Source organism: Protomyctophum bolini (assembly GCF_963924005.1).
Source record: "Protomyctophum bolini genome assembly, chromosome: 21".
Taxonomy (NCBI): Eukaryota; Metazoa; Chordata; class Actinopteri; order Myctophiformes; family Myctophidae; genus Protomyctophum; species Protomyctophum bolini.
Window position 1 is genome coordinate 4,088,880 of NC_137882.1, and position 27,682 is coordinate 4,116,561.

The 27,682-nt window shown below is 44.1% G+C and overlaps 1 protein-coding gene across 1 annotated transcript in view; it reads right to left on the reverse strand.

Annotated features, from left to right (window-relative positions):
• The window catches only part of LOC308336089 (RNA-binding Raly-like protein), a gene marked incomplete at its 5' end in the record, with an annotated part of 110,271 nt that overhangs the window by 30,915 nt on the left and 51,674 nt on the right, over positions 1–27,682 (reverse strand). The window contains 5 exons of the mRNA XM_080793334.1: positions 126–310; positions 6,697–6,813; positions 13,685–13,866; positions 16,499–16,546; positions 17,788–17,863. Of these exons, the coding sequence (XP_080649460.1) occupies positions 126–310; positions 6,697–6,813; positions 13,685–13,866; positions 16,499–16,546; positions 17,788–17,863 (608 nt within the window). The remainder of the gene's footprint in view (positions 1–125; positions 311–6,696; positions 6,814–13,684; positions 13,867–16,498; positions 16,547–17,787; positions 17,864–27,682) is intronic.

Below are 27,682 nucleotides of genomic sequence, written 5' to 3' on the forward strand. Positions count from 1 at the left end.
GCAGTGTCCCCTCCCCCCCCCTGTCCACTGACAGGCCCCTATAGCTGCAGTGTCCCCTCCCCTCCCCTCCCCCCCCCTGTCCACTGACAGGCCCCTATAGCTGTCAGACGGCTTCACCTTCGTACCAGATGGCGGCTGCTCTCCTCGTCGTACTCGTCCTCCCCGCCGTCGGTCATCTCCCCCGCCTCCACGTCGTGCGGCCCCCCCTCCTCCTCCTCGCCCGCCTCCTCGCCAGAGTTGTCCGCCGTCTCCGACACGGACTCATCGTGCGGGGAGTCGCCGTTGTCGTTCTCGTACTTCCTCTGGGCGTCTGAAAACAACAAACCAGGTTTGACATCGAAACGCTTTTAAACCCCATTCTGACCCGAGATCAGATTCATACGAGGTTTCCACTACTGGAAACACACTGGGTATGATTAACCCCATTCTGACCTGAGATCAGATTCATACGAGGTTTCCACTGCTGGACACACACTGGGTCTGATGAACCCCATTCTGACCCGAGATCAGATTCATACGAGGTTTCCACTACTGGACACACACTGGGTCTGATTAACCCCATTCTGACCAGAGATCAGATTCTAAAAATGTCAGTCGTTCTTCGATTTTTTCAAAAATAGCAGATCTACAAGCTCATAGCGCGCGCCACCGAGTGGCGCGCTATGAGCTTGTAGATCTGCTATTTTTCAATAGCTAAAGCACGACATGACATGGGTTCCCGTTCAGAATGGGTTAAGACAAGTGGTTCTCAACCAGTGGTCCCCCCCGCAGCTAAATGATGAAGTTTGATAACCAAATGGACCCTTATAGGCTAACTCTTGAGACTGTCTGGCCCCGGGCCGTTGGCGCGGTGGTCCGGGGCACCCTATAGGCGATCCCGACGACCTTTGCTGCGTGTCACTCCCTATTTCCTACCAGTCTACTGTCAATAAAGGCATAGAAAGCCCAAAAATACATTTTATTTTTTATCCTTTATTTACCCAGGGAAGTAGCTGAGCACAGGTGCTCATTTTCAGCAACGCCCTAGACAGACAGACACAGACACAGACACACAGACACACAGACACACAGACACACACACACACACACACACACACACACACACACACACACACACACACACACACACACACACACACACACACACACACACACACACACACACACACACACACACACACACACACACACACACACACACACACACACACCTGGGAGCTGACCAGTACAAGCAGTCTTATACTGTTGGCTCCAGGGGGAGCAGTTGGGGGTTCAGTGCCTTATTGCTCAAGGGCACTTCAGCGGTGTTGGGTGTGTGATGACAATCACTTCCCCACTCAGATTTTTACTATTTGTATATACTATTTGTTAAATTGTATGTTAACTTTGGTGAGAACCACACATAAGCCCTCCCTGGGTTTCTTTTCTCACCTGCACACACTTCTTTTATTGATGTTACCTTTTTGTACTGTTTTTATTGTGCGAAATAAACTAAACTAAAACTAAACAACCTTTCGGCAACAAGGGGCCCTCCTCTAACCTTTAGGCCGCCGCTGCCCCGTACATCAAAACACTCTTGAGTGTAAAATTAAACCGGGTCCATTTAGTTCCGTCTTTCAGTTTTAGAATTTAAATCAAATACCACTGAAGGGGGAAAACGTGGCACTCCAAAGAATAAAAGGTGCAAGACAGCCTTCGTCAAAGCAGATTAAATCTTTAATATGCGCTGAGGAAGTCTTGATCGGCTTAAACTTCGGTGGTATTTGATTTAAGTTATTATTTATAGCTGCAGCACCCACTGCCTAAAGTAAAAGAGTAAGGAAGCACACAGGTCAGATTTTCTTTCTTGCCAGTTTGAGAGAATTAATGTATTCTAATTCAAACATGTGTTGCATGAATGAATAATAATAGGGCATAAGTGGTGAAGAAAATGATCAGATTTCTTTGCTGCTGGATAGAGTGATGCTGTGCCTCCCAGTGGTGCTGCTGGATAGAGTGATGCTGTGCCTCCCAGTGGTGCTGCTGGATAGAGTGATGCTGTGCCTCCCAGTGGTGCTGCTGGATAGAGTGATGCTGTGCCTCCCAGTGGTGCTGCTGGATAGAGTGATGCTGTGCCTCCCAGTGGTGCTGCTGGATAGAGTGATGCTGTGCCTCCCAGTGGTGCTGCTGGATAGAGTGATGCTGTGCCTCCCAGTGGTGCTGCTGGATAGAGTGATGCTGTGCCTCCCAGTGGTGCTGCTGGATAGAGTGATGCTGTGCCTCCTAGTGGTGCTGCTGGATAGAGTGATGCTGTGCCTCCCAGTGGTGGAAAAAGTACTTTTTTTTAAAGTAAGTTAAACTATCAATACTGCAATATAGAAGTACTCTGTTACAAGTAAAAGTGCGTAATTCAAGTACAGTGTACAAATACTTCAAAATTGTACTTAAGTACAGTACTTGAGTAAATGTACTTGTTACTTTCCACCACTTGTGCCTCCCCATGTCCTCCTCTGGTGGAGGACATCTATAAAGACCTCTCTCATAAAGTGAGTGAATGCTGTAATGGCACCTCCTGTCTGCTGTTATGACAGAGAGAGAGAGAGAGCCTGTCTGTCTGTCTGTCTGTCTGCTGTTATGACAGAGAGAGAGAGAGAGCCTGTCTGTCTGTCTGTCTGTCTGCTGTTATGACAGAGAGACACCTGTCTGCTGTTATGACAGAGTGTGCGCTATTCATTTTCTTCCCCTATAGTGTTTCCGGGGACCTGTGTTCGGCTCACGCGGACCAGAACCGTAGAAGAAGAGAGTCGCGACACGCTTTGATCTCGCCACAAAGCAGGGTGCTATTATGGGCTATTATAGAGCGTCGCAGTCCCGCCCCCTTTTATGACGACGCCAGGCCCAGGTAATGAATCCCAATGCATTTTTCCCCATAGACATTTCAAAACGTATTTATTTAAAGACCTTTTAAGCGTCGTACGAAGCCAACACTTGTTGGTTTTATAATTGTGGAGGTTCTCCCCTCACCAGACTCTGCTCTCTGTTGCTTCAGGACGACGGTTACGGCCGGACGATACGCACTACCGAAATTCTGAAGTCTGTTTTTTAATCGGATGGGTCCAGAGGTCGTGTGTGCCGATTTCTGTGACATTTGGACAAAATCTGTAGTGGGAAAAGCAAAAAGTGTGTTTTGGACAAAATTCAAAATGGCGGAAAATCCATCATGGCGGAAAAGGGCGTGGCCTATATGGGGAGATGCGTCATGACCCAAGGAATCCAGGGTAAAAATAATTGTGATTTTACGACCTACGGTTCAAGAGTTATGAGCCAAAAGGTAAAGTGGGATGTTATAGCGCCACCATGAGGCCGACCTAAAAAAATATATTTTTAATTAATTTTAGTGATAATTAGGAAATATTCCTCCAAGTTTTGTAACTATAGTGCTTACAGTCTCAGAGGGAAAAATACTTGAATGGTCAACTGGTAGTGGTCCTACCCCCCCCCCCCCCCCCCATGAGACTTACTACAGTTAACTGGTAGTGGTACTACCCCCCCCCCCCCATGAGACTTACTACAGGTCAACTGGTAGTGGTCCTACCCCCCCCATGAGACTTATTTGTTTATAAACATTTGGTATTTGTTTATAAACATTTGGTATTTGTTTATAAACATTTTGTTATTTGTTTACAAACATTTTGGTATTTGTTTATAAACATTTGGGATTTGTTTATAAACATTTTGGTATTTGTTTACAAACATTTGTAAACAAGCTGTCAAGATGAGTTAGTTAGTGTGATTGCCCTGAGGGCAATCAGACTATTGTTTTACTGCTCTGACTTTATTTTGGCGTGCTACTCCTCCCACAGTTTTTGTTGCACGCACTCGAGCCATATGTCAAAACGACGGGCTACATCGGGAATCGTGTGCGTGTGCTTTGCTAAGACATTTGTTGGATAGTTTAATTGATATGAATTAATTAGAATTTCCACAGACATGAATGGGAAAATGGGAAAATGCAAAAACTCACTTTCAAGTATTTTTTCCTCTGAGACCGTAAGGGCTATACTTACAAGACTTGGAGGAGAGATTCATAATAATTACTAAAATGAATTACCTTAGAAGTATACCGGTCGGCCTCATGGTGGCGCTATAACAGCCAACTTTACGTTTTTGGGTATAACTCTTGAACCGTAGGTCGTACAATCAAATTTTTTCCCTGGATTCCTTGGGTCATGACGCATCTCCCCATATAGGCCACGCCCATTTGCGTCTAGATATATTTCCCGACATTTTGAATTTTGTTCAAAACACACTTTTTGCTCCTCTTCCTACAGATTTTGTCCAAATCTCACGAAAATCGGTACACATGATCTCCGGACCTATATGTATCTGTATCGTTCGGCCGTAATCGTCTTCCGAAGTTAGTGGGAGGGGCCTATTTCACAAAAAACGCCACAACTCACGCACGGAATGTCCGATCCGTCCCAAATCTGAATCGCGTGTCGAGGGTGGCTTCATCAACGCGGAGCCAAAAGCCATTCCATTTTCCACGGCTGCGATGTAGGCAATCACACTTTGCAATTTCCCAGAATTGCCTCTTTCTAGTTGGATAGCACGTTGTGGAGGGTCTCCCCTCACCAGACTCTGCTCTCTGTTGCTTCAGGTTTTATAATTGAATAGCATGTTGTGGAGGGTCTCCCCTCACCAGACTCTGCTCTCTGTTGCTTCAGGTTTTATAATTGAATAGCATGTTGTGGAGGGTCTCCCCTCACCAGACTCTGCTCTCTGTTGCTTCAGGTTTTATAATTGAATAGCATGTTGTGGAGGGTCTCCCCTCACCAGACTCTGCTCTCTGTTGCTTCAGGTTTTATAATTGAATAGCATGTTGTGGAGGGTCTCCCCTCACCAGACTCTGCTCTCTGTTGCTTCAGGTTTTATAATTGAATAGCATGTTGTGGAGGGTCTCCCCTCACCAGACTCTGCTCTCTGTTGCTTCAGGTTTTATAATTGAATAGCATGTTGTGGAGGGTCTCCCCTCACCAGACTCTGCTCTCTGTTGCTTCAGGTTTTATAATTGAATAGCATGTTGTGGAGGGTCTCCCCTCACCAGACTCTGCTCTCTGTTGCTTCAGGTTTTATAATTGAATAGCATGTTGTGGAGGGTCTCCCCTCACCAGACTCTGCTCTCTGTTGCTTCAGGTTTTATAATTGAATAGCATGTTGTGGAGGGTCTCCCCTCACCAGACTCTGCTCTCTGTTGCTTCAGGTTTTATAATTGAATAGCATGTTGTGGAGGGTCTCCCCTCACCAGACTCTGCTCTTTGTTGCTTCAGGTTTTATAATTGAATAGCATGTTGTGGAAGGTCTCCCCTCACCAGACTCTGCTCTCTGTTGCTTCAGGTTTTATAATTGAATAGCATGTTGTGGAGGGTCTCCCCTCACCAGACTCTGCTCTCTGTTGCTTCAGGTTTTATAATTGAATAGCATGTTGTGGAGGGTCTCCCCTCACCAGACTCTGCTCTCTGTTGCTTCAGGTTTTATAATTGAATAGCATGTTGTGGAGGGTCTCCCCTCACCAGACTCTGCTCTCTGTTGCTTCAGGTTTTATAATTGAATAGCATGTTGTGGAGGGTTCTCCCCTCACCAGACTCTGCTCTCTGTTGCTTCAGGTTTTATAATTGAATAGCATGTTGTGGAGGGTCTCCCCTCACCAGACTCTGCTCTCTGTTGCTTCAGGTTTTATAATTGAATAGCATGTTGTGGAGGGTCTCCCCTCACCAGACTCTGCTCTCTGGTCGCTTCAGGTTTTATAATTGAATAGCATGTTGTGGAGGGTCTCCCCTCACCAGACTCTGCTCTCTGTTGCTTCAGGTTTTATAATTGAATAGCATGTTGTGGAGGGTCTCCCCTCACCAGACTCTGCTCTCTGGTCGCTTCAGGTTTTATAATTGAATAGCATGTTGTGGAGGGTCTCCCCTCACCAGACTCTGCTCTCTGGTCGCTTCAGGTTTTATAATTGAATAGCATGTTGTGGAGGGTCTCCCCTCACCAGACTCTGCTCTCTGTTGCTTCAGGTTTTATAATTGAATAGCATGTTGTGGAGGGTCTCCCCTCACCAGACTCTGCTCTCTGTTGCTTCAGGTTTTATAATTGAATAGCATGTTGTGGCGGGTCTCCCCTCACCAGACTCTGCTCTCTGGTCGCTTCAGGTTTTATAATTTAATAGCATGTTGTGGAGGGTCTCCCCTCACCAGACTCTGCTCTCTGTTGCTTCAGGTTTTATAATTGAATAGCATGTTGTGGAGGGTCTCCCCTCACCAGACTCTGCTCTCTGTTGCTTCAGGTTTTATAATTGAATAGCATGTTGTGGAGGGTCTCCCCTCACCAGACTCTGCTCTCTGTTGCTTCAGGTTTTATAATTGAATAGCATGTTGTGGAGGGTCTCCCCTCACCAGACTCTGCTCTCTGTTGCTTCAGGTTTTATAATTGAATAGCATGTTGTGGAGGGTCTCCCCTCACCAGACTCTGCTCTCTGTTGCTTCAGGTTTTATAATTGAATAGCATGTTGTGGAGGGTCTCCCCTCACCAGACTCTGCTCTCTGTTGCTTCAGGTTTTATAATTGAATAGCATGTTGTGGAGGGTCTCCCCTCACCAGACTCTGCTCTCTGTTGCTTCAGGTTTTATAATTGAATAGCATGTTGTGGAGGGTCTCCCCTCACCAGACTCTGCTCTCTGTTGCTTCTCGATCTTGTCGAGGCGTCCAAGAAGGGAGTCGATCTTCATCTTGATCTGAGTCAGCTCCCGCTTGATGGTCTGCAGCTGGTCCGTCTTCACTGCTGAGGTGTGGGAAAAAATAAACAAAAACGGCATATATTATTATTAATGTGTATACGTTTTAGTTTGGCTCACCTCACGGCACCTCAAACTAAAACATACTAAAATAAAACTACAGACCTTTCAAAACAAACTATAGTCAGACTACTACTAGACCTCACACCTAGGATTCACCTAACCCCTGTTCATTAGATAGAATCTCAATAGATAGATAGATTTCTTTATTTTTGTGTCATGCACCAAAGGCGCCCAGCCCACATGGACTTACAGGACACACCATATCATTGCCTCAATATTGCATTGTGTACAATAAACAGATCTGTTTTGTTGACATTCCCCCTTTTTTTTTTTTTACACAAACAAAACATTCTGCCTTATTTCCCACGCCCTGCATAAAAAGTCTGCCAAAGCAAAAACACCTTTCCCAAAATAAAATTCCAGTTTTTCATAGTCCTCAACCAGAAAAAGTCTTAATTCTTCATATAATGGGCAGTAAAACAAAAAATGAATTTCATTTTCAATTTCTTTTAAATCACACACTAGACTAGGGTGCTATGCTAGGGTGGGATGGCCCAGGGTAGAGGACAGAGTACAGCACATTTTGACAGCAGGAATTGCCTGTCATAATTAGACCCCCCCTAGTATGAGGATGTATTATGATGTTGATATTCATTCATCAGTCAACACTCCCCACTGACAGGTAGTTATACGTTAATGGCATCGTTGGCGGAGTGAGATCTCATTAAAAAGACGTGCAGTAAATCTTATCAGAGATCAAAGGCCACAGCATGCTATCATCCGTTAATGCTTTTTTTTATCACACCCATCAGCTTAAATGACACTTTCTTCAGGGACCTACCCCCCTCTGCGTTGGAGATTAGAAAATATACAGGCTTACATCCACCATGCTGTGCAGTTCCATTTCTGTCTTACTAGTGCCAGTACTGAAGATTCCTTGTTACGGTAGTATTGGACTGTCAAATATTGAACTATAATTTCATATTGATCTACCATTCCATGATTGAATTTTATTTTAATTTATATATATTTATCCCCCGGCTGGCCAGGGGGAGGCAGTTTAGAGACCAGGATTACTGCATGTTTTTGTGAGGGTACCTACCCTAGGGGACACGGGGAGAACATGCAAACTCCACACAGAAAGGCCCTTTCGCCAACCCCGCCATGATTGAATTATATTGAGATTCCAATCCATTTACTAAGAAAACTAAATAAAAAAGTAAGCTATGATGACTAAAACTATAACACTAATATATTGTCAATTTGGTCAAATAAAAACTAGACAAAAATGTTAGGAAGGGACTATAGTGGAGAAGTGATGCAGTAGAACTAAATAAAAAGAAAGCTCATTTTATGCTTGGTTTCACTCTAACAATCCAATCCATCTTTTACTGTTTTCCATATAATAGAGGGTATGCACATGACATCATCATCATTATTACTATTCTTTTTTCGGCATTTGAGCCACGGACCACCATTTGATGAGATTTAGCCTCTTACCATAATATAGGCATACGTTGATCATAATATCAATCATTCTACATTCTCTACTCATGTAGACTTCTTGTAAATTAAGTAATGCAGATGTTTAACATCAATTTAACTCTTGAGAGCGCAAAATGAAACCAAATGGACCCATATACAGGTCAATTTGGTTTCATTTTAAAGGGACACTTCACCCTTTTTGCAAAAAAATATATGTTAATGACGTTTAGAAGCTTTAGATCACTTTCCTGGGGGTATTTATGTGTGTAATATGTGGTTTTAGATATTTTAGATTGTAGCAGTGAGCCTGTTGTCTCTGATGTCATGGACACTGGTCTCACTACCTTCCTGGACTACAATTCCCATAATTCTTTGGTGCACTGCTCCTCCTTGTGGATAGGGGGGAGAGCTGTCTTACTGAGACAACATGTAGTCCAGGAAGGAAGTGAGCCCAGTGTCCATGACATCAGAGACAACAGGCTCACTGCTACAATCTAAAATATCTAAAACCACATATTACACACATAAAGACCCCCAGGAAAGTGTTCTAAAGCTTCTAAACGGCATTAACATATATATTTTTGCAAAAAGGGTGAAGTGTCCCTTTAAGAGTTTAAAGATCTAAAAAGGGTCCATTTGATTACCAGCTCCCCATCATTTAGCATGGGAACCACAAGGAACCCCCTCAAGGATCACTGGTGCTTCCCGGACCACTGGTTGAAAACCAATGCCCTACTTCAGTGGTTCCCAAAGTGGGGTCCGGGGACCCCCAGGGGCACCTGAGGGAGTTCCAGGGGGGGCCCCAGCTAAATGATAGTTTGGAACCAAATGGACCCTTATGGGTCTGTAACTCAGAGAGTGTACAAATGGAACCAAATGGACCGTTATGGGTCTGTAACTCAGAGAGTGTACAAATGGAACCAAATGGACCCTTATGGGGTCTGTAACTCAGAGAGTGTACAAATGGAACCAAATGGACCCTTATGGGTCTGTAACTCAGAGAGTGTACAAATGGAACCAAATGGACCCTAACGGGTCCAATTCTTCTCTCATGGGGGTCCCTGGCATTATGTTTTCAAATGGGGGTCCGCAGGCTAATTAGTGTCAATTTGTCCATTTGGGGGTCCTTGACATGAAAAGGTTTGGGAACCAATGCTGCCCTACTTGATCATACACATACCTGTAACAGTGTCAGACAAAAGCATCAAAAGTAGCAGATCTGCAAGCTTCGAGTTGTTTGTTTTGAGCTTGTCAATCTGCTATACTTTTGCCTGTCAATTTGAATCGTGAAAATTAAACCGCTTTGGAAATATGTCAGGTTTCCACCTGACAGAGATTCATACTCCTATTTTAGAGCCGAATAAAAGTCGGTTCGGCTCTGTATAGAGCCTACAATGTGACGTCATTTGAGGTTCGGGGGGACGGGTACCGTCCTAAAGTCGTCTCTTCGGTGCTACTGAAAATGTCTGACGAGCCGAAATACTTTCGGCACTACAGCGCCGAAACAGCGGTAAAATAGGAGTATGAATCGGCCCTATAATATGATAATGATGCCCTATATAACCCAATCGGCAGTGCAAAAGTGTGTCATGTTTTGAAAAGGGAAATAAACAGACATCATCACAAAGCTGAGAGGCAAACATAAAATTCTCTTTGACACCTATGAGATCCTGGCTGGCTGTGAGGGGTGGGTTTCTGAGTGGAGACGGTAAACAAACCCCACTCCTGCTGGCGTGCAATTGACCCAGAATTACAGGGCGAGGACTTCATTTAATTATTCAAGTGCATATCTTCTAAATTTGCTACTACTTGTATCTCTCTCTCTCTCTCTCCCTCCTCCCCCCCGGCAAATCACGGCACTCCATCTTTAAACTATATTAAACCGTGTCATAAAAATGGACACAAGAAGACAATAAACTCATTATTGCAATTGTTAAATCGTCAACTGAAATGTCATATCGTGACAGAATGAGGCGGATAGCCTTTCCCGAAAATCTGCCCCACATTTGGAACGTGCACAATTGTGCACAGTACCGTTTGTCATTTCAACTCCTTCTGAGCTGGCTTTGGGAAGCTTTGCTTATTGTCCTTTGATGATAAGAAACTGTGGAGCCATTTCTAATTTTATCAGTGGCTGCAGGCTCTCTTCTTTTGTGCTATCAGCCGCGTAAGCTGCAGAGGTGGCACGGCGTCTAATCCACAGCATCAGTGGCATCAGCACCAGATAGCCAGATTAGTTCTGGTTATAAAAAGACATATCTTACTTTAAGCTTTGGAGAATCTAATTTGGGGATATAAAGATGACCACAGGTATAGGGTCAGTGGTCTGTAGAGATGGACATGGACAAAAGACGAGTCTGTCGATACCCATGCAATTTCAGAACTTATATTGCTTGAAAACACACTTTTCCAGGGAAACTCCCCCCTGTCAGGTGTAAAGGAGCAACTTGGACACTCAGGCATGAAGGAAGCATGAGTTCAAGTCCGTTGCTCTCCCCCCAGGTTGGCGGAGGGTGTGTAGAGCCCAGGATCACATTAGATAATTGACACAGGGGTGAAAAATGGGTTACAAAACACACTTTTCCGCAGGAACATTAGAGAAACTTCATGGTGTTTTCAATGGTCTGCATTATATTAAGGGCCTTGCAAACGTGAAGCGAGGAACGCAGGCGTTGTTGCCTGGATCTCAACACAGGTCTCCTCCAGGTCTGTTGAAGAGGGGCGCCACAGCGCAAGCGTAAAAAAAGTGAGTCGCGGGCGTGTGCACGTAACGAGCACGCGCGCAACAAATGCACGGGACCGCGCTCACATAAATACGCTTGCGTTGTCGCACCGCGACTTCTCCGAGCAAAAACTCATTAAAATGAACTATATAGGCGTGTTTTATCGCTCCCCGCCTGCAAGGCCCTTAATGCATCAAGGGAAGTTGTGGACTGCTACCCTAGCTGAAAACTGAAAAGTGATGCTAAAACTTAACCATGGCAAGACGTGCTTGGAGTGTCCGTGTTTCCTTTTATATTATTTTGTTTAAAGCATACAGTAAATGGTCGTAGAGGCTTGTTCTCGGTATCAACCGATAACACAGGTTTCTGTCCCCGTTAATATATTTATATACGCTCCAAAAAGAGTTCATATTTTGCGGGAGAGACGGATGAGGAGCAGAAACGCAGCGCCAGCATATCGATCCATTCATCACCACGGAGAGCGCCCTGGATGAGGAGATACGAGTCATTCTTTCCTGCCGCGCTAACATGGGAGTCAATGACAAGCTAATAGTTTCACAGAGCGTTAGCATACGGCAAGCGAAAAGCGAAATGCCAAAAAAAAAAAAAAGTAATTATTCTGAATATTATTATCTCGCCCCGCGTCGTTTGGACGTCGCTAGGACGTCCACAGACGTCTAAGGCACCTCTCGGTTCCAATCCTTATGACGTTTCAGGACGTATTATGTACAAAATGTGTTAAGGCTCATTCATAGTCTGGATTTTCGGTGGTGAGGTGACCACCGCTCCGGTGGTGAGGTGACCAACGAACGCTCCGGTGGTGAGGTGACCACCGTAGCTGAAATAACGTTGAGTGGTGGTGAGTAAAAACAGAGAGAAGGGCTGGGTCGGCAAATCCAGACTATGAATGAACCTTTACATTGCGCTAGACCACTGGAAGATGGATTGCTGAGGTGGAACTACCATCGGCTTGCCTTTACCGCACGACTTGCCACACCCAAGCCGTGACACTCATACGCTGAGTTGGCGGTGCGCCCGGGATCGAACACATGACATTGCGGTCCAAAGGCGAGAGCTCCTGCACCGACTGAGCTCATGGGTACATAAACTACCCATGTGCTCCGAATAGAACGGTGAAAGTTGGACCATGTAACCATATTTTTGCTATCTCATCCATCCAAGCCTAAATCAATACATAAAGCAATCTTTCACAATTCTGGCTCGAGCTAAAATGAGTCTGCATGAGGCAGGCTAAAAACAGCATTGCCTTCCCAGACATGGGAGAGAAGTCATTGATTCTGTCCAAACACAGGCTGTGTGTGTTTCCCCCCCCCCCTCCAGTGGGTCTCCAGTGAGAGCAGAGTAAGCGGTTACCCCTGACTGGACCTCAACAATCTGCCGGGCGAGATACAAGCTGCTCTAAAAACATACAGCAACCAAACAAACACTGGTGGATGAAATACTAAAAAAGAAATTACTTGAGTAAAAAGTATCAATACCACATACTCTTACTTACTCGTACTAGTAAAAGTCCGGTATTAAAAATGTACCTGAGTATTGGTCATAAGAATATTTTAAATATTAGGTTGGCGGAGGGTGTGTATAGAGCCCAGGATCACAGTAGATGATGATTGGCACAGGGGTGAAAAATGGGTTACAAAATCGTGGGATAAAAAATATATTAATAATAAAAAAAAAATAATTAAAATATTTTAAAGACTGACAAAACCCAGATGGGTCCTACTCATGGGCCTGGCTGAGGATTATGCTTGATTATGATGATGTTACAATCTGGCTTTTGTGTTGTGTGGCTCTATATTTGATCAATATTAAACATATAATTTTTAGAAAAAAGTAGAACTGCTGAATCATGTCATCCCATAGTTTGGCACAAGGTTGTACTAAAGCTTGAATGCTGGAATTTTAAATGACCTGAATACCGGAGAAGAGATGAGAGATCAGAGAGAATAGACTTAACATTTTTAGATGTGGACTGGAGAGGAGACGAGTTTGAGGAGATGAGAGGGGGTAATAAAACAGTGTTGATTTTGACGGAAACTTTTTATTTAGTTTAGCCATAGTCTTTTGAATAAAGTTTCATTCAGTTTTAAACTTTTCTTTTGGCAGGCCTTGATGGCGTAGTATTGGCTGATTTTATAGCCGATGTGCAAGCTCACAACATGTGAAGTGATTGGTCATCAATCACCCAACACCGCTGAAGTGCCCCTGAGCAAGGCACTGAACCCCCAACTGCTCCAGTGGAGCTGCTTAGTGGCCACCAGTATAAGACTGTGGTTGTACTGGTCAGCTCCCTGGTTTTAATGTGTGTGTCTGTCTGTGTGTTTCTATGTGGAGGGCGTTGCTGAAAATGAGCACTTTAGTAGCTCAGCTACTACCCTGGGTAAATAAAGGGTATGCGTTGTGTGATACGTTGTGAGCTTGTAGATCTGCTATGCATTTTCAGAGCGCAACACTCATACTAACATTTTAGTCTAGTTTTTATGTGTTGACGAAATTGTCTTAGTCTTCGTCATCATAGCTTAGTTCTCATTTAGTTTTCCTCTGTGAAAAACGTCGACAAATGTCATAGTTTCCATTGACAAAATGAACACTATAATAAAAAGAAAAGAAAAGAAAGCAGACGTACGTTTGGGGCCAGAAGAGGAAGAGCAGTTCGGGGGTCTGGAGGATGACGAGGAGGAGGAAGAGGATGTCTTCAGCGGGAAGGACGTCTTCCCGCGGCGTAAGGAGGGAGCTAGGACCCTGGAGCGCTTCAGAGGGACCACCGCCCTGGGAGGCGGAGCAACCCTGCCGTGGTAGTCAAACAACCTGCAGAACAATGTTGAACGGTGAATAGCCTTAAAGGGATATCATATTTCACTTTCAAACATGTTTTGGCTCATTTTATCGTCTACTCAGGCTTCTGTGAACAAACACCCCAGGCAGTTTTTAAGTTGCTTGATTCAGCAATTTATATATTTGATATTCAATTTAGCAGCACAAAGGAAATCTCTAAAAGTGCCTTATAGGGATGTTCCGTGAGTGCTGCTTTTAACACATTTAGTACCGGAACTGCATCAAAATAAAGGCGCTGCTTGCGCCAGAGTAGTGATCGCTTCTATTTTGAAAGCCATGAACCGGAAATACGTTCTTAAAAAAGTTGACTGACAAAGTGACCTCAAAATCTCCGATCATCTTAATATATTTATATACGCTCCAAAAAGAGTTCATATTTTGCGGGAGAGACGGATGAGGAGCAGAAACGCAGCGCCAGCATATCGATCCATTCATCACCACGGAGAGCGCCCTGGATGAGGAGATACGAGTCATTCTTTCCGCCGCGCTAACATGGGAGTCAATGACAAGCTAATATTTGCACAGAGCGTTAGCATACGGCAAGCGAAAAGCGAAATGCCAAAAAAAAAAAAAAAGAATAATTCTGAATATTATCATCTCGCCCCGCGTTGTTTGGACGTCGCTAGGACGTCCACAGACGTCTAAGGCACCTCTCGGTTCCAATCCTTATGACGTTTCAGGACGTATTATGTACAAAATGTGTTAATGTATTGGCATGGGACGCTGCAGAGCAGGCAGCACAACGTAAGTGCTTCGGTGTCAAGCTTGTTTTGGGTCTGAGAGGCTCAATCTCATCAAGTGGTGGTCCTTGGCTCAAATGTTGAATAAATAAAGAATGGGCCTTGATATGAAAAGGGTTGAAAACCACTGAATTAATGCAACAGAAATTGGTGTCTGGCCATGTCTGTATATGCAATTTGTGAACTTTGTGAATTTGTGAGCCCCCACACTGTGTTCCAATGCTGAATGTATTATTAAATACATTCAGCATTACATTGCTTGGAGATCAGCTATCTTCAAAAACGTATTGGAAAAAAGGAATCTCCTTTCATAGGGAACCACTGCTGGTCATCAACTGATTGGCTTCAGAAAGCGACAAAAACTACAATAATAATAATAATCATGAATTCAAGTCTCCATGGGGTATTGGAGTATTTGATAGAAGAAAAGGCAATTTAAGGGTGAACTACCCCTTAAAATATTGTAACACAAAACTATTTTCACACGGTGGTCCACAGACAAATACATAATTTATGGAGAACCACTGGCGCACAGGAGAGAGACTCTTGAGTATTGCTGCCCAAGGCCTTCCTCCTCAAACTGAAACTACTGAAGCAAAACTCACACACAAGCCGCAGAGCCAGTGCCACTATGAGTATTGTATTGGTACTGTACTGCATTTCTCTCCACAAACACTATAACTGAAGCATTATTATTATACACAATACATCCAATACATCATGGGTTCCATCATTCCATCTGTATAGTTTCCACGGGTAAATGTCCTATTCATTTTCTCCATGGAGAATTGTATAAGGTCCTAACAATAATGCAGACTTATACCACAATGCTCCTTATAAAATATAAGGCTTATTAATGTTCCTGTAGAATAGATCTTTGATCTCAGATGTCTGTATCCATATATTTTAACCCATTAAACTGCACACATTTTTTAAACTGCACACATTTTTTGTATTATCAGCATTTTTACGTTTTTAATACAGTCCTAAAGAACAGGAAACAAAGAAAAGAAAAAGACCATTGCGGCATCAAATGTAATAGCATTATGAAAATAGCCACTTGTAGATCTGCTATTTTCACAACATTTATCTGTGAGTAAAAAATAAATGTAATGCTGGGCGGGTCCCCAGTTCAAATTATGATTGTTTTTTTTTTAGGGGGGGGGGGGGGGGGGTCACGAAAAGGTTGACAACCAGTATAAACAAACCATCCCTCCGAGGCATTGTTCACAGAAAGAGGCGTGGAGTGGCAACGGGAGACGTGTTAAATGTCAAAATACTTCAATCACGCTCCGAGAGAGTTTGACATTTCGAAAAATGTCTCGCCTGATAAATGCGTTGATCACTGACTGCCTAAATAAATGAGGGGAAACACGAGCGCCTTTCATCATGTCAGAGTCTGAGAGAGAGAGCGCAGAGCGCACGCTCCATCGCCTCTGCCTGCCTCTTCAGTTCCATTTGCATCCATTTGAAGTCTGTTTCGAGGTGACCAAATCAAATCGGGGGATTGGAATGGTGGCTGAGTATCACACGAGCAGTGGAATGCATATCAAACCTTAATTGTTTTGACAATTCAAAGAATGATTCTGACAACCGCGGAGATCTGTCTGTCTGTCTCGTGGATTAAAAGCAAAATAAAAAGAGCCTCTCCCTCGCCACGCACACGCACACACACACACACACACACACACACACACACACACAAACAATGAACACAATATGTAAAATATTGACATTTTAGTAACCAGCTGTTCTACATACTACCAACCAGGTGACGAAATCACAGAGTGAGGCTTTAATCTTTTTGCATTCTCTCTCTCTAGTGAAAGTCGACATTTAAACAGTAAAATATGAGCGATACATACCGGCTGTAGAAGTCGTCTCTGTAATACTCGTAATCAAATTCGTAGCCGCTATAAAGAAGAAGAATGACAGAGAGAGACGAGTGAGAAAACAATGTTGCACATTAAGCTATTAACCTGGGGACCCCCCCAGGCAGGGACCCCCCGAAATACCCCCGGTTTGGGAAGCACTGCAGTAGACAGACAGTCAGCCTGGGCACACTTGAACTTCCATGCACGGCCAAAGAAAGGTGTGTTTTGCGTAATTTCCGAGTTTTTAAGACAGCTGGTGCATGGAATGCCGCTGGGGCAAGCTTTTCCGGGAATCTTAGCGGACGCGGCAATCAGCCGTCTAAAAACTCTTTATTACGCAAAACTCTTCTTCCATGACGCGCATGGAATCTAAAGTGTGCAGAGAGTGGAGTGCAGTTACTGTGCATGCAAATGTGCTCCTACAGGGTAAGGGGAAATATGCAAGGCCTTCTGCTACGTTAGACCAAGGCAAAACAAACGATCGGTTCCAGCGAGTAAGGATTATGTAAAATCTGTCCCGGGCCTTCTGTCACATTAGACCAGGGGAAAACAAACTTAACTTTGAAATGAGTACGAGGCAGAAAACTACAGGGTCACACTTAATGAAGCTTACTACACAACAATGTGTCCCCTGAGCATTAATATGACCCCCAGACATGTTTGCTGTCGTGTGCTGAAAAGAGGGGATATTTTATGCAGGGCTATTCTTTTCTGTGCAGGTTAAACAAGTCAAGCCATCAAATTGTGCTATACATGAACCGAAGATAAATGAACGTGTCAGTACTTAAAGATGGAGTGCCGCAGTTTTTCATGTGTTTATGAGGTGACAGTATTCTTTTATGTGAAATGGTGTGTATTAACTTTGTATTTAGGGTTTCTTCCTGGAGGCTGAACCCGGCTTGACAGTCAAACGGGCCAATGAAATAAACAGTAATATAGTGACATCACACTATCAGCCCCTCCCCTAACCCCTCCCCCTTTATCATACAACCACAGCTGTGGGCATGCGGCTTCAGTTCAGGTGGATCACCGCCCACCAGGCAAAACTAGGCATACTTAATGAACTGGTGGGCGTGTCCACATAAAAACAACATTTTAACAAATACTGTACACTTTTTTTGAAAAACATATACCTCCTTAGTCCTTATACAACAATAAGACCTGATGAACATGTTTTAGGGTGGGGAAAAAATCGCGGCACTCCATCTTTAAGTGATTATGAGATTAATATAAAGCCAAACTTCTCTATTAAGGTAAAACAGGACGAGCTCCTACTGTACCTGTACACAGCTGAGAGGGGTCGTTTGTTCCCCGGCTTGGGCCTGTATGGCTTGGGCTCGCCCGCCATGTTTATGTCTGGAAAACACACACACACACACACACACACACACACACACCTTTAGGATTCATAATCATTTTCCTAATGGTCCGATTCCTTATCGGTTCCTTTAACGATTCCTGAGTGTAGGGGGTTCCAAATGGACTCTTGCTATAGGGATGGAGCCCCGAAAATCGGGTCCATTACAAACCCGGTATAATTTTTAAGCATTTCAGAAACGATCCGAGTAACAAACCGTTCTCTCACTGTGAAAGAGGAGACCTGAGCGTGTGTGTGTGTGTGTGTGTGTGTGTGTGTGTGTGTGTCAGAGCTCAAGTCAAGTCAGAGATCAAGTCATAGGAACAGACAGCAGATGGTAACTTAATTGCAAGAACTCGTTTTTCTTCCATTCATGGAACAGAGCAGGCATTGTTGGGAGAGGAGAAAGAAGGTGTCTGAGGGCGACAGCGCTTTCCAAATCCTTGACATTAAACTAATCCATGATTAGTCCATCAAATCAAATCAAACTATATATTTGTATAGCATATTTATAAGGTCGAACCAAAGTGCTTCACATTACAGAGCATAATAACATACACAGAGACAAAACAGGAGAGAAAAAGAGGATAGAATATAGAAAAAAGCAAAGAGGAAGGAAAGGCACAATTTCAAGGTACAAAGGGAGGCTACCAACGCGCTTCAAGCCTGGAACGGCTGATCCGGTGCTTTACAGGAACAAGGTTTTTGGTAGTATTCTATTGTCATATCTCCTTTCAGGCCGTTGTGCAATAGCCAACTATAAACCACTTAATGTACTGCCAGTGTCAAAGGTCATATTGTATACGTGTCAAAGTCTCCAAGATAAACACAACCCTCCGTTGCTGCAAGCCACTCTTGATTAAAGGTCACGAGCAAAACATCAAGTGTACTTTTTCCGGTGAATTTCCCTGACGGGGCTGTTTGCTCATGAGTCGGTGTCCCTCAGAGTGTCACGACGTCTAAGCAGATGAGTTCGCTTCAATAATTGATGTGGTCACACTTGGTTCCTCGACATGAAGCAACAGCCAAACCCATAGGTGTGAAACCTGAAATTCTGGCAGATTCATCCCCGTAACTAAGCATATAGCCTCTAAGCCCTAAGCTGTTCTAGTTCTACAGTGTTATACTACCGACATATGCTCTGGAATGCTACTTCAATGCATCATGGCCGGATAATGTCGACATGCATGCAAATGTGTGTGCACGGCACGCGTCGCCCGGATCTTCAAGCTCACAACACGTTGTGCTGCTTGTAGACTGGCTAATGTCAGGATGCAAACGAAACAAGTGTAAAATCAGGCATTACCACTCCTTGAGAAAGACACTGAACCCCTAATTGCTCCTGATGGGCTGCTTGCATGGTTTCCGCTGCCATCAGTGGATGAATGAATGTGTGTGTGTGAATGGGGGAATGTAATGCATAATCTCTGTAAAGCACCGTGGATAAAAGGCTTCTATATAAATGCACCATTTACCTTTTTATGCTGTAGGTATGATCAAGCAGGGCGTTAATTTATGGACAGAAAAAAACCCCACAAAAAAAAAACGTTAAAATACAGAAATAATTGGTTTGGCCCGACAGCAACGATATAAATCAAAACCGTGAAATGAAGAAACCCAGATGGCACAAGATTGGATTTTTATTCAGACGATTTCAGATAATCAAAAGTCTCGCCTGAATAAAAACCCAGACTACCTGAATGAAAATCTTTTTGACAGACAGGTACGCTTGATGGAGTAGACCTGTAATGATTTAAGACACACCCGCATTCTGCCTGCACTTGCTTTAACTATTAAGGGGAGCTCAGTGGAGCTCAGCTCTCTGCCAGGTGGTGCAGTAAAGTCAAAATCACCCTCCCACTCTCACTCTCTCTCTAGGTTTAACAAGCCTTAATTAACAAGTCTTTCATTTGATTGTGTAGTCAGTTCAGTTATAGTAGAGTAATTGTTACCACTGGGGTCAGACAACTATTCCACAAATAGCGTCTGGTAACTACACCTCCAGAAAACCGAGCAAAGAAGCTGGCATTTCAGTTCACGAGAATATTATGTTTAGAGCTTATTTATTTATTTCCTTTTCTGCTAAGCAACACGCAGCTTAGATGATTTTCTATTTACTGGTAAATTGGGATAAATGTGCGCGACTGTAAAGACGAAACGGAAGTGAGGAGGAGGCTTCACTTCCGCTATATATATATATATATATATATATTTTACTCATGATAGAACTTCCGTTGCTCCAGACAGGGGCGTATTAACTACCGGGACGCAGACAACGCGACTGCGCGGGGGCCCCGAGGCAAGGGGGGCCCGTGCTGTCTGTAAAATAAAATTATAAACACATACAGAGATGCAATGACAGTTGAGTTGAACAAAGTTTGGGCGGAGCCTCCTGGTGGTGGCTACTGCTAGCACACACAGCCACCATACCATATTATGCATAGGCACACATGTGCCTCACCTCCCCAACAGGTTGCTGTCGTCGGAGGCACTCGCTGATCAGCCTGCGTCGGGGCCCACTGACATCTAAGTTACGCGTCTGGCTCCAGACTGTATGATGGAAGCATTTGGAAATTACGAGAGGCAACAGTATGGCAACGTGAGAGACTAATCTATAACATCAAAATGCATGAATGAAGTATTAGGCACTAATAAGTCACCGTAATGGTCATAATATTTTGACAACATTTTGTATGTGGAAACAAATTAAACAAAATGTAATGCCTACAATAAATTGTAAGTGCTTGTCACGGTTGGGGGTCCCTATAGTTCAAATATGATTATTTAGGGTAGGGTGTCTGTCCACAGTTCAAATAGTGAAATTATGATTATTTTGCAGGGTCGCAGGCAACTTCTCTTGATGAGTTGTTCTCACATTCTAATTCAATAGGATGATGATGATCAGAGACTTAATTAAATTCATATTTATGCAAGTATAACGAGATATCCAACTGCAGCAGAGTAAAAGTATAATTTTCTTATTTAAAATGTATTGCACGCTGTGGGTGCCGGTGGCGTGTTTCCTCCTCCGCGTCATCAGTGCTCATACCCGAGGCAGGGGGTTGGCGATAGGGCCTTTCTGTGTGGAGTTTGCATGTTCTCCCCGTGTCCCCTATAGGGTAGGTTCCCTCACAAAAACATGCAGTAATCCTGGTCTCTAAACTGCCTCCCCCTGGCCAGCCGGGGTGCCTGGTGGAGGGGAAAGGAACTGGTTGGAATACCGTGTTCCTTTCACACGCTACGTCCAACCAGGGAAACTCCCCCCCTGTCAGGTGTAAAGGAGCAACTTGGACACAACTTGGAGGGTGTGTAGAGCCCAGGATCACATTAGATAATTGACACAGTGGTAAAAAATGGGTTACAAAATCGTGGGATAAAAGGTTTTCTTGCGCTACGTCCTACTGGGGAAACTCCCCCCTGAGTGTCCGGTGATAAGAAGCAGCCTGATCACTGACTCCACATGCATTGAAGGAAGCATGAGCTCAGTTCGGGGCTCTCCCCATGCAGAGGGAGAGTAGCGCCCAGGATTACAGCTTAGGCAGTTGGCTGCACTGCATGGGTGGAAAATGGGTTGTAAAATTGCGTGACAAAAGGTGTGGAAAGAAAAAGAAAAGAAAAAAAGATTGCAGTAAATGTCCCCGGTGAATAAAGTAAAGTATACAGATCCTCTGGAAACAAAGAAAATCTTGACACCTCAAGAAATAAAGTACCCTTGAGCACATCAGGATATTCTGACGGCTGAAGGATTCTCATTTCAAAACCATGTCTTCTCAGAATACAAGAACAGAATGGAAGGGGATCACCATCTTCCTTTGATGTGATGGAGGACAACTCCAGACACATCAAAGCACGTCACAATCTTGACAATGTGGTTTTGTAGCTTTGCTTGACTGACTGCAGCTTGACAACATCTACAGTATACGTGGTGAAAAACACCCTATGCTGGTCAGGGTTCCGTGTCGCGTTTGAAGAAATGGTGCGCTGTGACTGGCCAGTCGCTGTGATTGACAGCCTACACCTAACCCTAACCTTAACCTTAACCTCAGTAAAACTATACCTAAACCTAACCCTAAACCTAACCCTAACCTCAGTAAAACTATACCTAAACCTAACCCTAACCTCAGTAAAACTATACCTAAACCTAACCCTAACCCTAACCTCAGTAAAACTATACCTAAACCTAACCCTAACCTCAGTAAAACTATACCTAAACCTAACCCTAACCTCAGTAAAACTATACCTAAACCTAACCTAACCCTAACCTCAGTAAAACTATACCTAAACCTAACCTCAGGGGGGCGTTTCCAAGAACCCGAATGCGACACGATTACCCTACGAGCCTTACAGATACAAGGTATCGGGACAAACCATCCAATCGCTTAATATACCAATATAAATCTCCAAGGTAACTATAGTAACTTAACTTTTCAAATAATTGTAGCGGAGTAAAAGTAAAAGTATACAATATTTGTACTGGTGTACAGATAAAAGTACACCAGTGGCGTGTACGTATGTGTGGTTGTCAATGTCTCGGCTGTTTGTCATTCCTGTCTGACTGTGCCGTGCGCAGTGATCTGTCATGATGAGTGCAGAGTGGAGTGGGAGCTCTCCGTGGTGCTTAACCCATTCTGAACGGGAACCCATTTTCGTGTTAGCACTATGTTATGCTTTAGCTATTGAAAAATAGCAGATCTACAAGCTCGTAGCGCGCCACCGAGTGGCGCGCTACGAGCTTGTAGGTCTGCTATTTTTGAAAAATCGAAGAAGGACTGACATTTTTAGAATCTGATCTCAGGTCAGAATGGGTTCATCAGACCAGTGTGTGTCCAGTGGAAACCTCGTATGAATCTGATCTCAGGTCAGAATGGCTTAAATCACTGCTGCAGGCTGCTGTGGTGCTGCTGCTGGTTGCCAGTAATGATAAAGACGAGAAGGCTATACTGGTCGTACAAAAGAAGATAATATATGTATGGTGCAACATGAATTTATGCATGACACAAGTCGGTTATAGTCTTGCTTGATATTTTGTGTCCTTGCTGTGATGCAGCCAGCCGTGGCAGAGAAAAGAGGCACCATGTGGGTGAAACGGTTTTGACAGTATGTTCTTTGAGCATGGAGGCAATCAAATAGATAGAGGCAATCAAGCAGACCAAAGCCTATACATATGTTCCCTGTTGTTGGTATCATAAAAGAGTGATCTCGTGTTTGTTGTTTTAGCTTTAGGTCCATTTGTGATTCTTGGTAAGGGGGCGGGGTGGCAAGTCGACTCCGAGCTGAAAGCTTTCCATTCAAAGGGGCTCTCTCTCTCTGCCTGGATCACCGACTGCATCCCAAATGAGTGCTATAGTTTTAGTCCTATTTTAGTCACGAAGTCAAGAAGTCGACTAAATATCCCAATCTTAGTCAACTAAATGAACATTGTGGGAGGAATGCAGTGGTATAACAACTACATTGGGGAGAAAAAGGGGGTGAAAAATAATTGGCTACTCTTAACCCATTCTGACCTGAGATCAGATTCATACGAGGTTTCCACTGGATACACACTTCTGGGCACTGGTCTGATGAACCCATTCTGACCTGAGATCAGATTCTATAAAAATGTCTGTCGTTCTTCGATTTTTCAAAAATAGCAGACCTACAAGCTCGTAGCGCGCCACTCGGTGGCGCGCTATGAGCTTGTAGATCTGCTGTTTTTCAATAGCTAAAGCATAACATGATGCTGAACACCATAATGGGTTCCCGGTCTGAATGGGTTAAAACTAAAAGACGACACACTCACTATAGCTCTCTGATTGTTCGTCCTCGCATCGCGCCAGAATACTGAAAGCTGGTGGAAATAATGAAAACTAAACCGTAGACAAATAACGAAGAGCGGGAGTTCTTGACAGTAGAGGTTGAATAAATGATGATGGCGGGGATGGGGGGGGGTGGAGGGGGGGGGTGCAGGGGGAACAGGACGGTGGGGGGGGAAACGGAGAGATACTACATATCAAAGGCAAATACTGTACTTTCACTCCGCTACAATCATCTTTAGTTAGGAGTTACTTTGTAGATTTTTTATAATATTATAGAACATACATTACCCAATGTGCATAATGCACAATGAGCACGCTCTACTTTCAGTACCTCAAGTAAATTTTTATGCCAATAATTTTGGTAAAATTTTGTCCATTTTGAATTCCTGACTTTTTCTTCCTGAAGATCAAAGATCAAAACTGAACACTCTTAAGAATCCAGTGGAGCCGACTCAGCCGAGTAACGTTAATATACCAGCGTTGCGGACTCTATATTCTTTCCTCCTGACTTTTACTTATACTTTAACAGATTATTTCTTACTTTGCAGTATCGCCTATACTTTTACCGAAGTATAACAAATGTGAGTATACTTTTTTTCCCCCACCATGCACTCCCTGGGGAGCGCGAGTCATCATTTACAGCCAGAGAGGAGAGCAGACTGACCGGCCAAACAGTGAGATGAGACCCACGGCTCCCTGGAGGAGAAGAGAAGCCCGGACCGGCCTTTTATTGGACTCATTTGTTCCCACAGAATCCTCATCTCGCTCAGGTGGCTTTAACCCATTCTGACCTGAGATCAGATTCATACGAGGTTTCCACTGGACACACACTGGTCTGATGAACCCATTCTGACCTGAGATCAGATTCGAAAAATGTCAGTCGTTCTTCGATTTTTCGTAGCACGGCACTCGGTGCCGCGCTATGAGCTTGTAGATCTGCTATTTTTCAATAGCTATAAATTATAAAATAATGCTTAAAACACCAAAAGGGGTTCCCGCCCAGCATGGGTTAACCCATCAAGACCGGGAAAGCAACTTCTTAGATTTTAGCTATAGCACATTGGTTGTTGGCCCTTCAAAAATAGCAGCCATATATTTTAGTATAGATAAGACATTTTTAACTACATATAATTAATTATAACAAAAAGTCAGGTCTTAATGGGTTAACCCTGTGGCGCTCTGCCACGCTTCCACTATCTTCATTGCCCCTTGCTTGCATTCGCTCTGTCAATGTACCATTTCATGCACGCACACGGCGCACGTGCACGCACACACTATATCAGACCTCGACGTATCTAATCTCTCTCTCTAATGCCATGCACGCTTACCCCCCCCCCCCCCCCCATCTCTCTCTTCCCACAGAGAGGAAGCTCATTAGGAGGCGTTTCACTGACGAGCATCACCTGTGGGAGCATTCTACTTGACATGATGTAACAGCGGTGAAACGCCTACATCCTTTCATTAGTGTCTGATGAATAACAACTCAATAACTTCAAGCATAGATTGAGGGCCAGCCTATAGCCTTGGTCCGTCCAGGCCTTGCTCCTCTGCGAAGAGAAAGGCCTTGTCACGACCACAAGGCAGAGAGAGTGTATCGGCAGAAGTGTCTGGCCGGGAACATCCGTCAGATGTATTTATTATCGGACTTGTGAATAAATAATAAAAAGCTGAGGAGAGATGACGTTAGCATGCACACCGGTCTTGAGCTCCAAACTTATATTTTATGAAGACGCCTTTGGGCCTTGTCAGTCATTCCTGTCGAAGACCCCGAAGGGGATGAAACGTTCTCTCTCTTCATAAAATAAAAGTTTGGAGCTCAAAACTTCATCTCCTCTCACCTGTACGTATTTTTGCAGATGCTTTCCTGCTGGATCCCATTTTCTCATTATATAATGTAGGCCCTGGTTTAGAAAGGGGAATCACTGTGTAGAGTTTGCATGTTCTCCCCGCGTCCCCTAGGGTAGGTACCCTACCCTCACAAGAAACATGCCGTAATCCTGGTCTCTAAACTGCCTCCCCCTGGCCAGCCGGGGCGCCTGATGGAGGGGAAAGGAACTGGTTGGAATAACGTGTTCCTTCCACGTGCTACGTCCAAACAGGGAAACTCCCCCCCTGTCAGGTGTAAAAGGAGCAACTTGGACACTCGGGCATGAAGGAAGCATGAGTTCAAGTCCGTTGCTCTCACCATGTCCCTCATATATGGGGTGTGTAGAGCCCAGGATCACTCAATGTCAATGGTGATGTTGTTGTGCTTCTCAACATGGGGCCTCCCTATGGGTCCTTGAGTGGAATGAAGAATTAGTCGTAATGCTGCAGTATCAGAATCAAAAACTATCTTGGAGAAAAAATAAAGAGTCTCCTTTGTGTCTCCATAGGGAACCACTGCTGGTCATCAACTGATTGGCTTAGGAACGCAACAGAAACTAAAATAACAATTAGGGGGAAAAAGGCAATTTGGGGGTGAACTAACTACCCCTTGAAACATTGTAACAACAACAAATGGCCCTGGCTGGCACAAACTATTTTCACACGGTGGTCCACAGACAAATACATAATGTATTGGAGAACCACTGGCGCACAGGTGAGAGACTCTTGTGTATTGCTGCCAAAGGTCTTCCTCCTCAAACTGAAACTACTGAAGCAAAACACCCAGTCTCTCTCTCTCTCTCTCTCTAAACTAACAGCAGGAGGAGAGCATGCAGCTTATAGCCAGAGGCTGCAGCAGAGACAATCACAAGATCAGCCGTGTGTGTGTGTGTGTGTGTGTGTGTGTGTGTGTGTGTGTGTGTGTGTGTGTGTGTGTGCACGCGCGCGTGCGTCAGTGATGAAAGAAGAATGTCTACTTTGTCTAGACTCATAACACTGCCTCTCCACTGCAGGAAATGGAGCCACACACATATACGTTAATAATTATGTTACCGTTAATTACAGTTGTAATCAGTCTTCTCAGTAGACTAAACTGACCAGACACACACAGACGGAACACACAGCCACTGATTGACACACTATTGTTGACCTTTCAGTAATTATGGAGCCGTCTCGCTCAGAGCATTTAGCCCATACTGTCGGAAACAGAACTCAACTAGGGACGAAGTGACAATTAAAATATGCGAGCGGATGTCGCCCATCATCCCAGACATCGTAATTATAATTGAACTAATTATGCAAATTGACTGTCAGTGGGAGTATCACCAGACAGACGCGTGGGTGAAAAGGAAATAGAGATCTGAACGAGGATCAGTGAAACTCGCTGGAGATTCGTGGAAGTCTGGATCAGTCAGCAATCGTTGAGGCAAATGGGTGTCGAGACAATATATTCTAGGTGGTAATAATCAGACCAGTGTGTGTGTCCAGAGGAAACCTGGTATGAATCTGATCTCAGGTCAGAATGGGTTAATGGTTATGCTGCTTAGGTCAGGGGTTTTCAACCCTTTTCGTATCAAGGCCCATCATTTATTCAGCATTTGAGCCACGGACCACCACTTGCCTCAGCCTCTCAGACACAAAACTGTAATATTTTGTTTGATTTTGTCCACAATTCCATGCTGTATCGATGGTACCATTAGGAGACAGCTGAACCATATAACATCATAGGCTGTACCTAAACAATATCTCTTATGCCCTATGGAGACATACAGTAGGCACCCTAATTTCACCGGTGCCCGGTGAAATTAGGGTGCCCGGTGCTCGGTGGCGTAGCACGGGCGTGCTACGAGCTTGTATAGATCTGCTATTTTTGAAAAATCGAAGAACGACGGACATAGAAACATAGCTTTTTCAGAAAACTGTCATTTTCAAACAGACATTTTTACTTTTTAGAATCTGATCTCAGGTCAGAATGGGTTAACAAATGCAATGGCGTTTAGTCACCAACCAACCAGCAAGAATCACGATCAACAAGAACTCCAGCTGCTGAGAGCATTTTAAAAGCCACAGGTATGCCTTTTCATCTTCAACAATTTATTCACCATGTATCCGCACACATCCGAGGCCAATTTAAGGCCATTTCCTTTTCAACACCTG